Source organism: Tupaia chinensis, unplaced genomic scaffold (genome assembly GCF_000334495.1).
Source record: "Tupaia chinensis unplaced genomic scaffold, TupChi_1.0 Scaffold000159_1, whole genome shotgun sequence".
In the NCBI taxonomy this organism is placed as follows: Eukaryota; Metazoa; Chordata; class Mammalia; order Scandentia; family Tupaiidae; genus Tupaia; species Tupaia belangeri.
The window spans coordinates 345,146-356,692 of NW_006159630.1; the positions used below are offsets into that span (position 1 = coordinate 345,146).

At 61.0% G+C, this 11,547-nt stretch overlaps 1 protein-coding gene across 1 annotated transcript in view; it reads right to left on the reverse strand.

Annotated features, from left to right (window-relative positions):
- Nucleotides 1–11,547, reverse strand: part of FOXK2 (forkhead box K2) — a 58,983-nt gene that overhangs the window by 7,326 nt on the left and 40,110 nt on the right. Inside the window, exons 10-13 of the mRNA XM_027770825.1 lie at nt 5,708–5,901; nt 4,972–5,147; nt 3,713–4,009; nt 3,394–3,600 (exon numbers count right to left, since the gene is read on the reverse strand). Coding sequence (XP_027626626.1) covers nt 3,394–3,600; nt 3,713–4,009; nt 4,972–5,147; nt 5,708–5,901 — 874 coding nt within the window. The remainder of the gene's footprint in view (nt 1–3,393; nt 3,601–3,712; nt 4,010–4,971; nt 5,148–5,707; nt 5,902–11,547) is intronic.

Genomic DNA, 11,547 nt, shown 5'->3' on the forward strand with positions numbered 1-11,547 from the left:
GGCGGAGGCCGGAGCCTCAGAAAAGGGCACGTGACCGTCTGAGCCAACAGAGATAGCGCTTGGCAAAATACCTTTCATGGTAAAAATGCTCAGCCAGCCAGGGACAGAGGCCACCTCCTCAGTAACACCCGCATGTGAAAACCCACCGACGGGGCTCCGAGGTGGGACGCCTGCTCCGTGCAGCTTACGGGGCAGGTGGGGCAGGAGGCGGGGGAGAAGCAGAAGCCGCCCCACGCTCCCTTGGCAGGGGACACGGTCTTATCCGGGGAAGCCCTGGATCCACAGACCCCGAACCCCAAGACGTCACAATGAAAGAACGAGTTGGGGGGAGACGCAGGGCCTGAGGCCGATGGGCAGAGGCTGTCTCCACACTACAGCAACGAACAGCTGGAAGGAATGAACGAGTCTCCATACAGAAAACACAGGCAGGATGACACCGAGCCGGGAGGTGCACGACGCGCACACCGAGCCACGCGGTGCTGCAGAGGTGGGCAAGCCGGGCCAGCCTCGGGGGAGGTGCGCGTCAGGTGGACAGCATCCCGGGGCAGTCAGACTTGCTGTGATCAGACCCCCATCAAATCCTTACTGCAGTTTTTGCTCAAATGGAAATGCAGATCCTAAAACTTACATGGAATTGCCAGGGATCCAGAAAAACCGAAAGGACAAATTTGGAGAGCCAATCAAAACACTGTGGGGACCAGCAGTTGGCGTAATGGCTATGTCACTGGACTCCCATGTAGTCAGTCGACCGTGGTTCGAGTCCTGGACCCGGTGGCTTAAACTCACGCTGGGCGCGTGTGCATGCGTGCCCAAGATCCTGAGAGGAGAATGGAGGAGAAGGGATTATGGCGTGGCCATCCTCCCCCGGGTGCTTTCTCACTCTCTCTCTATCTCTCTCCTTCTGGTGAGCGCACATGCCCTGTAGCAAAAACCTCTCAAAAAAAAAAAAAAAAAAAAAATTTTGTATAAGGACAGACAAGACCCAGGAGACGGCCGGCAGGAGCGTGCCCGCCTCTGTTCTCAGGGGTTCTGACGAGGGTGCCGGAGCGTCAGGGGAGGAGTGGTCTCTTGGACAAATGGCGCTGGGACAGCTGCAGCCTGCACGCAGGAGGAGGTGCTGGACTCCCACCTCCCGTTGCAGGCAGAAACTCACTCAAAATGTAAGAGCTAAAAACACAAAGCTCTGAGGAGCAAACAGACACCTTCAGGTCCTCGTCGGGAAAGGCTTCTGAGACACTGCACCTAACACAAGAAGCAAAAGGAGAAACTGGAAATCTACATTTTATCACATTATGGGACCAGCAGGTAGCCATGGTGGTTAGGGTGCTGGACTCCCACATGGCCAACCATGGTTCGAGACTCGGACCTGGTGGCTTGTCCCTCCCTCCGTTCCTCTCTGGTCAAATTAAAATAAATAGTTAAATTTAAATTTCATCACATTTCTAACGCACTGAATGTTGCTATGGGGGTGTCAGCAGGTGGCGCAGTGGTTAAGGCGCTGGACTCCCACATGGCCGCCTGTTTTGAGTCCCAGACCTGGCAGCTGGCTTTCTCTCTTTTACTCTCTCTCCCTTTGTCTGTCTGTCTCTCTGGTCAAACTTGAAGTTAAATAATTTTTTAAAAATTAATTAAATTGCTATCAAGAAAGTGAAAAAAAAACACACACAAAATGAGAAAATAATTTGCGCATTATGGGAGCTGGCAGGGTAGGGTTAGATGGTGGTTAAGGTGCTCAACTCCCATGTGGCCAACCATGGTTCGAGTCCGGACCTGGTGGTTTGCTTGCTTTCTCACGCTCTCTCTGATCAAATTGAAGAATAATAAATTTTAAACATTGCGAATCGCACGTCTCCCGAGGCCTATCCCGCAGGCTGACCAGTCTTCTCCTGGCACCTCGGCTTCACGAGGCTGCTTTGGAGGGGTGGGACGCAGAGGGAGAGGGCTGCAGGAGCAGGCTGGCCTGGGCTCCAACTCCGCATGTGTGTGCACACGCATGAACATGTGTTGCTGAGACTGAGCTGTGGGAGGAACGACCCAACCGGACGGACGCAGGGAGTGTGCAGGCAACTGTCAGCGCTGAGGAGCTCGGCCTCACGGGTGGGCAGGGATGCAGCCAGCGCTCCGGAGGGGCCGGCTCACACCCACTTGGTCAGGGCAGACAAGGAGGTGCTCTGGGTGAGGTGGGAGCAGTGGGCACGAGGACACAGGAGCCATCACCAGCTGTGGCAGGAACGCGAATTCTGCATGGTGCCCACCGTGGAGAACCTGCAGGGAGGGGCTCGCAGGTGGTGTAAGTGGTAAGGCACTGAACTCCCACGTGGCCGACTCTGGTTTGAGTCCTAGACCCAGAGGCTTAAAACTCACCCAGGGCTTATGTGCGTACGTGCCCAAATTCCCAAGAGGAGGAAGGAGGAGAAGGGGTTGTGGGATGGCTATCCTGTTTGGGAGAGATTTCTCATTATCCCTCTCTGTGTCTCTGGCAAGCATACATATCCTATAACAGAAAGATTTCTCTTAAAAAAAAAAAAAAAAAGAGAGAGAAAGGAAAAGCCCCTGCAGAGAATCGCGCTACGCAGAGGAGTTCTGCTTGTAGGAACATGCCCATCGGGACGCTCCCCCAAAGGAGCAGGCCCTGACACGATGCCACCCAAACCCCACCAGGCTGAGCGGCCCCCAACACAGCAGGAACCCAAGGCCGGGGCTGCAGCCTCCGACCCTGCCCTTTCAAGATGCATTCGTGGGCAGGCAGAGGGCCAGCCTGGGTGGTGGCCTGATTCTACTGCGGGAGGTCCTGCAGGTGCAGGAACAGCAGTGCTGCACCCACACGGGCAGCCGCCCTCCACACGCCTCCACGCCCATGCACCTACACGGGCAGCCGCCCTCCACACGCCCAGGCCAGGCCCCACTCCCGCGGTACCTCAGTTGGACCCACCACTGGCTCACGGCCCGGGCCTGCCTTGCTACTCCTCCCAGGGGGTTCGGGGCAGGGCCAGGCGGGGGCTGGTGTGGGAGGTGTGGCTGCTGCACTTGCCTGGGTGCCCCTGGGGCTTGGGGTACCCGTGCTCCACGGCTCCTGGGCAGAGCAGAGCAGAGTGCTGGCCAGGCCCCGCCATGATCGGACACGTGCTCACCACCCCACTGCTGGTCACAGTCCCGGGGCCAGCCACGTGCCCTTGAATTCCAGGTTGCTCCTCACCATGCTGGCATCCGGAGAGGTGTCAGAAACGCTTGCCTTGCAGGGCCAAGCCCAGGACAGCCACCGCCCGCGGCTACCACCCAGCACGAGGTCCCACAGCTCAGAACACTGACTTCCCTGAGATGGAAGACCGACCCACCAGCCGGAGGGAAGGGCAGAGCGCCGCCCTCACAGGGCAGGCTCCGCTCCGGGCTTACCGTTGCTCCCTGGGCCGTGGGCCGCGGCGGGCAAGGGGGCCACATGAGCCCCGTTCTGCGTGACGGCTTTTATTGGCAGCTGGTGTTGGCCCAGAGGTGCCTGTCGTACTAGGGTGACCGTCTGCACGGGAGCCTGCGACGTCTGAGCGAGCCGGCCGCCAGCACCCAGGGCGGCGTGGCCCACAGCGGGGACAGGTTCTACTTTCACTGAAATCAAGAGAGGAGAGGTGACACCGATGAGCACGCCGGGAAGCCGGTAAGGACCTCGCCCGCGGAGCACGCCGGGTGGCCCTCAGGGGCCTGGAGCGGGAGGGCTCACCTTTCAGCTCCCGGTGCTCTCCGTTCTCTTGTGGCTCTGCCTGGGGAGGAGCCGGCACAGCCGTCTGGGTGACCAGGGCTTGTCCGGTGGCAGAGCACGTGTTCGCTGGGGCCAGCCCGGCCATGCTGGTGACCGACAGCGCCGGGACCTGGTGGACGACGTGGACTGTCTGCACCACGGGCGGCTGGGCGGTGGAGGTGGTCACTGGGGCCGTGACAGTGTAGGGGACAGGCTTCACGGCCTGCGGTAGCTGCCGCTGGACGGTGATTAAGACGGGCTGACTAGACAGAGGAGACCCTGCAGGAGAGAGCGAGGCTGAGGCCCATGGCCTGCTGCCCGCAGTCCCTCACCAGGGCGCACGGTGCGCGGGGAGCTGCACTCTGGCCCTCAGCAGCTGGAATCCAGACCCTCATGGCGCTAGAGACAATGGGGGCCCATATACACGCCCACGAGCCCAACGAGGAGGATGGAGAAGACCAACGACCGCGCCCGGTGTGGGGCTTCCTCCCTGCCTCAGACTCAGCGAGTCTGAGTCACTATGTCACTATGCTGGCCCAAGAGGGATACTGAACTCTGCTCGCTAACAGCCCAACACGCAGCTTCTGCTCCAGCGACACTTCCCCAGGTTTCTCCTTTACGAAAAAGAAACCATCAGCATAAGAGGTAGGAAGGACCCATCCCTGCAGGCCCGCAGTCGGCCGCGCTCACCCAGGACCCAACCTCCACTCCGCAGTCGGGCCGCGCTCACCCAGGACCCAACCTCCACTCCGCAGTGAGGCTGGGAAGCGGGGAGCTCCCGCCCAGAGAGGGCCACTTCTGCCCTCTGGCCCAGGCCGGGACAGCATCAGGTGCTGCAGGCAGAGCGGGGCCTTGCCGAGTGCGCCTCTGACCGCCTGCTGCGGTCACGCCTGGACACGCTTGGACATGCTTACGTGCTGTTTACAAAGATGCCCAGGGCACCCAGTCACTGAGCGGACATGCCTTCACTGCCCACCAGTTTTCAGGGAGTAGGAGGAAATCTTTTTCATGAATTTTTTTTCAGTGATAAAACAACTAAACAAGAAACTAGTTCACTATAAATTCTTCCCAGCACCCACACGCATGTGCCATTAGTGAAGGTCACTGATTAGCTTTCTCCAGAGCCATGCGGATCGTGTTGGCCGAGCCCGAGGCCCAAAGACTCTCCTGGGAGCCGGCGTCGCCTCTGCTGAGTGGTGCCCACTGCTGGCTGCCACCACCCCTCCCGGAGCCTGCCTCACCTGGTGCGCTCTGGGCGAACCGGGCCTCCTGGATGACGGCGAGTCGGGGCTGCGAGGTGCCGGGTTCAGGCTCCAGGGGGGCCGGCGAACCTTCCCGTGACAGGCTCTCCGGGGTCTGGGCGCCACTGGAGTGCGCAGACAGCACTCCAGCGTGATTGGGAGAGGCCGGGGCACTCCTGTGGCAGCAGAGAGAAGACAGCAGACGGGGCTGCTCCACAAGTGCACTCTGCTGCCCGTCCAGTCTCCAGCCCTCGCCCGAGACGCGCCTGCCTGCGTGGGGCAGTGTGTGCCCAGGGCATTGCGGCCCACGCCCAGCACAGCCTCGGCCTAAGCTGGGCCGCAGCAGGAGGCGTGGACAGGGTGTGTCCGTTCGTTTTTTGGCTAAAAGTATGGTATTAATGGAGCTAAGAATGCGTAACTTTAAAGCCAGGCAAATTTAGCGTAAAAGCCAGCTTTGTGTTTAAACAGCTTAAAAGACGGTTTTAAACACCTTCTCACACCAACGGCTAGGGGGGCCGCCAGTGTGGCCTCAGAAGCGGCCACTGGAGTGGGAGGTGAAATCGCATTCGCCACACGCGATGAGGTCAACGAGGCAGCCGCCACGCAGCGTCTGTACTTGGAGACACGGGGCAGGCGCCTCACCCCCCAGCACACCAGGACGCGCCCGGCAGCCTGCACTTCCAGAAGGGGGCTGCAACACGTCGGAGGCAAGGCTACAGCCAGAGCGCGGGCCTACCTGGAAGACAGCGGTCCCAGAGGGGTTCGGAAGCAAGGCACGCCCCGCGGCCGCCGTTTCCTGAAGGCCTGCTCGAGGAGCTTGCTCTCGGAGGCGGGGTCTATCCTCCAGAACGAGCCTTTGCCCGGCTCCTCCTGCGAACGCGGCACTTTGATGAAGTAACGGTTCAGAGAGAGATTGTGGCGGATTGAATTCTATGGAACATAAAAAACACGTACAATTCATACATTTCTTTGCTGACCAATGAAACTGCACCCTAGGCTCGGTGTCCCGGAAACCCGAGCCCGGCGCCCCGAGTGGCAGAGCGGAGCCTGCAGCCCCCGCGCAGGCTCCAGGGAAGGGAGCCGCTCTGAAGGGCAACCCCCCCGGCTGCAGGTGGTGAGGGCCATGCCCGCCGCTGTCTAAGGAGGGAGGACGTAGCATGGTGACTAGTGGCAGGAGGGGCGCTGGGGGCTGGGGGCGTTTCCATCAGGGAAGAGGCCCGTCTTTCTTCAAGGCAGCACTTGGCTCCCAGCACCAAGGCTTCCGGTAGCCAGAGATGCCCTGGAGAGCAGCCACCACCGCCCCCGCGAATGCCGCTGCCAGAGGACTCGCTCCCAGACCTGCCTGCGTTTACGGAGCCACCAGAACGAGCTGCGGCTTGGCCGACCGCGACTGCCGTGCGAGGAGGCCATGTGCTCTACTGCTCCCGCAGGGGCGCCCCGGGCATGGACGGCAGAGGTCTCGGCTCCTGGCCGTCACTTTCGCCATGAGCAGCCCTGCCCAGAGGGTGGCCGACCACAGCAGAGCGTGGCTGTATGACGCTGGCGGCCGCGTGGTTAGACCCCAGGTTTGCATCCTGGTCTCTGAACACACAGGCACGTGGTGACCCACCCGGGCGGGCTGCGGAGGCCCTCGTCCAGGGTGCCTGTGTGCGTCTCCTCGGGAGATAAATGTAAAAGAGTGAGACTTGGAGAAAAGGACACGAGGCGTACGAGTGGACGCTGCCACGGGCGGGCCGCAGAGCTGGGGCCACGGGGCCGACCACAGCGGGCAGCCACCGCCGGCCGACCAGTGCACCCGGGAGCACACTGCCCCAGCCAGCTGGAGGGCTGGCAGGAGGGACCCCACATGGCCAGAGGCGGCCAAGGGTACCTCTTTCCCACAGGCACCAAGAATGCGCCTGAGAACCTAAAAGGCCCTGCTGTGTCCCAGGTGTCCTGGGGCCGTCCAAAAGGGTCTGGGATGCTGGGGTTTAACTGGGAGCGACTCAGCACGGAACAGGGCTGCTCGAGGTCGCCACGCTGTCCTCTCACAGAACTGCCAACCACAGCCTGAAACGGCATTTTCAAAAGCACGGAAGAAATCAAACAAGCCAAACGAGGGCTCCCAGCTCGCCTTGGTGACCCGCTCCGCTGTGCGCCCCGTGCTCTGGCACCGGCCGTGGACGGTCTGGGACTCGGGGACTTGCTCCTACATGGTCAGAGCACCCAGTAACCACAGGGCGTGCATGAGGCGCTGTCTCCGGGTGGCCGGCCATCAGCCTTCCCATGAGTCCTCCCAAAAACCGAACCTCAGAGCCGGCACAGAAGGGGCCCCTGGCCAGCCCTGCAGTCCAGGGGTGCAGCTGCACAGAGCACTCCCCGAGGAAGGGCGGCCGTCTGGCTGGTGTCTCACAGCACCCCGGCCAGCCCTGGGAGCCACCCAGCAGGGACGGCGCTGACATCTGACAGGCAGCGGGCGAGGGTCGATCGCCACGCCGGGGAGTGGGTGTCTGGAAGAGGGAAGGCTTCAAGGAGGGCAGGGAGCAGGAGGCGCCATCTCGGGAAACGAGGCTCCGTGTCCCTGTGGCCACCGCCGTCACTGGCGGACTGTAAACAGAGCTTAGCCCGAGGAGCAGCTCCTCTCCATTCTGCAAGTGGACCAGGACCCCGTGAGTGCCAGGCCCTCGTCTCGTCCACGCTATCCACCCCAGAACTACCACCTCACGGGCAGGGCGGCACGTCTCTGAACGGTCTAGGAAACAAGGAGGAAGCCGTGAGACAACGAATGTGGGCATAAAGACGATCAAGCAGCCATGTCTCTGAGGGGGCCGTGTCTCTGAACGGACCGTGTCTCTGAGCAGGCCGTGCCTCTGAGCGGGCCGCGTCTCCGAGTGGACTGTGTCTCTGAGCGGGCCGTGTCTCCGAGTGGACTGTGTCTCTGAGCGGGCCGTGTCTCTGAGTGGACCGTGTCCCCGAGGGGACTGGAGTGGGCCGTGTCTCCGAGTGGACTGTGTCTCTGAGCGGGCCGTGTCTCCGAGTGGGCCGTGTCTCCGAGTGGACTGTGTCTCTGAGCGGGCCGTGTCTCCGAGTGGGCCGTGTCTCCGAGTGGACTGTGTCTCTGAGCGGGCCGTGTCTCCGAGTGGACCGTGTCTCCGAGTGGACTGTGTCTCTGAGCGGGCCGTGTCTTTGAGTGGGCCGTGTTTCTGAGCGGGTCGTGTCTCTGAGCGGGCCATGTCTCTGAGTGGACTGTCTCTCTGAGCGGGCCGTCTCTGAGCAGGCCGTGTCTCCGAGCGAACTCAGAGCGGTGGATGAGGCCCACACCCAACTTTCCCAGGAAGTGGAGCCCTGGGCCGTGCGAGGGCACCCGGGGTGCGCGGCCCTTGTCCCACCGCAGGGAGTGCGAACGCCACTCCGCAGACGGGGCTGCAGCACCACACGCTCTGCGGAGGCAGGCACCAACAGCGCTGCGGTCCCGGACGCTAACTCGGAAGGAAGGGGCCGTGACGCAGCAAGTCCTCTCCCCGCCCTCCCAGCCGGCTGCTGCCCTGCCCGGCCTGCGCCCCCAGGCCCTCCAGGTGCCGCCCTTAGTGCAGGCCTCTGCTTCCCAAGAACAGCCTCCGTCCTCCCACTCTCTAGCCCAGTCACTGAGCTCTCCACAGCCAGAGGGCCACGGAGACGTAAGGGAGGGGGACAGGGCAGCCCCTCCGGGGCGGGGGGTGCAGCATGGCTGACAGCTGGCTCTGGGCCCCAAAGCCTCTCCAGTCACGACACTGGGTTGGCCACACTGGGACATCCGAAGAGGCTACTCCGGTACCAGATGTGACCGGAGGAGGAGGGGCATCGTCTCCAACAGGCTGGCTGCTCTCCGCCGCGTATCTTCCGTCGGCCCACCAAGAACCCAGCCGCAGGGCCGGCATCAAACACCCAGACCTCTGTGGGCACTACGCAGGTGTGGCAGGGCTCCGCCGTCGCACGGAGACGTGCCCTGCTGCCGTCTCCCCACAGCCACTGGGGAGAGGAGGTGGCTGGCAGGAAAGGCAGGCAATGGGAGGGAAAGTAAGAAATCGCCCTGGGGGATGGCACGCCGCAATCCCCTCTCCTCCATTCTCCTCAGGGTCCTGGGCACACACGCACACACCTGGCATGAGTCTTAAGCCACTGGGTCTGGGACTCGAACCATGGTCAGCCATGTGGGAATCCAGCGACGTAACTGCTACACCACCTGCTGGTCCCAGGCATGCCTTCTAAGTGCACTGGAACACGAATAGCTTCTATTTTTCTCTCCAAAGAAGCTGGGTGTGGCTCTTCTGAGAAACAAGGCTGCATTCTCCCCTGCCACGCCACGTCCTGTGCAGAATCGGGTGGTTCGAGACCAGGCTCCACCGTAACCACTGCCGTGGCGAGGAAGGTGTGATGGACGACAGCCTCGCGGCGGAGCTCACAGGCCACCGAGCCTTGGGCGAGTGCGAGCCCCCCGACGAGCTGTGTCCGCTGAGAGGAGCCTGCGCACACCAGCTGGTGGAGGCTCTCCGCGCCAAACACCGCATGATCGGTGGCGGCATCGAGGGCAGCGGCCGGCCCCTGTAGAGCCGACGGAGTGTGCAGCGGGGATGGACGGGGGAGTCGCAGGCCAAGAGTGTCACCAAGAGCACTTCAAATGCAAGAAATGGAAAAATAATAAAAAGTGGCGCGTAACCCTCCAAAAAATAAAAAGAAAAATGAAAACAAGGCTGCAAAACACAGACTTTTTTCCCTAAAGATTTTATTTAACTTTATTTATTTATTTAGCTTAATTTGACCAGAGAGGGAAAGACTGGGAGTGAGAGCAGAAGAGAGAGGGGAAGTGAGAAGGCAAGTGCCAGGTCCAGGACTCGAACTGCGGTCGGCATGTGGGAGTCCAGCGCCTCGACCACCATACCACGTGCTGGGCCCAGGAAGACTTTTTAAGTCAGGAAGGAGGAAGTGAGGCTAAGGTCTACACTGTGGAGATCTTCAGGAAGGGCAGCTCAGAGAGCACGCCTCGGCCATGTCCCCATAGCTGGGGCCAGGGAGAAAGGAAGGGCCTGTGTCCAGGATGGAGGGCGTGGCGGGAGGGGACGGCCCAGGAGTAGCCCTCACTGGCAGTGGTGCTCCAGCAGGTGGCATGTGGCTAAGGCACTGGACCCTCACGTGGCCAACCACAGTCGAGTCCTGGACCTGACAGCTAGCTTTCTCACTTCCTTCTCTCTCTGGTCAAGTTAAGAAATAATAATTAAAAACTCGGGACCAGCAGTTGGCATAATGGTATGTCGCTGGACTCCCATGTAGTCAAACACAGTTTGAGTCCCGGACCCAGTGGCTTAAACTCACAATGGGTCTGTGTGCGTGCGTGCCCAAGATCCCGAGAGGAGAATGGAGAAGGGATTGTGGCGTGGCCATCCCCCCTGGGGAGTGATTTCTTGCTTTCTGTCTCTCTGTCTCTGTCTTTCTGGTGAGTATACGTGCTCTATAGCAAAAACCTGTCCCCCCCAAAAAAATAATAAAAAATAAAATTAAACTAAAATTCTCTGAAAAAAATTTCAAATGATAAACAATAAAATTAAATTTTAAAATTCCTCAAAAACAGTGTTGGTGCCAGCAGGTGGTGTGTGGGTAAGGCAGCTGCACCTCACATGGCTGACTGTGGTTTGAGTCCTGCATCTGGAGGCTGGAAAACTCACGCTGGCACTAGTGCATGTGTGCTCAAACTCTGAGAGAAGGGAGGAGAAGGGACTGCAGCGTGGCCATTCCCTGGGGTGAGCTCTCTGGTGACTGCGTGCACCCTATGGCAAAAATCTAAAACAAAAACAAAACACCAACCCGGTGTCCAGGCTGGCCCAGAGGCTGGGAGCAGGGTCCACACGGCCGGCTGTGACCGTGTGGTTCGCGGCCTGGCCCCAGCCTGAGAGCCATGCTGGGTGTGTCTGTGCAGCCTAATTCCAACAGGTCAGTGCTCCCCCTGCTGAGTGTGCACGCCCTGGCCACAGACCATGAAACTGAGACCCGGTGTGGCAAGGGGCGTGGCCTGGAGGCTCCATTCGCAGGTCTCCGCCCAGACGGGCCATGGGGCCCTGCTGGCAGGGCTCAGTGCACACACGAGGGTGACCATGGCACGGGCCCTCCTGAATCCCAAGTCGGGCTCTAAGAGGCCGGGCAGTGTCACCCTGCCCGCTTGCAAGTAAATGCTGGAGAAACACGGAAACACGATCGTGCGTGAGACAGGCCCAAGCCAGCCACGCTCCAGGAGGCCCCGGCCTGTGCAGCCCAGACTCCTGGACCCCGAGACCGCCACAGTAAGTGGGGCTCAGTCAGAGCTGGTGCCGCTGCACGGAGCGTGGCCCCCCGATGTGGGCAGGCTCTGCTGCCCTCGCTGTGCTGAAACTGCACTGCCCCACCCTAAGGCTCCACTGCAGCCCAACGGCTGGACTCGGCCACGCTAGAGGCCTCGACACGCAGCTCCTACAGAGCTAGTCTCCAAGTCCAGCCTCCCTGTCCAACACGGCTGCTCACGCTAAACAGGGGCGGGCAAGGCATGGGCGGCAGAGGGAGGGGCGGGCTGGGCACCTGTGCACCTGCCAC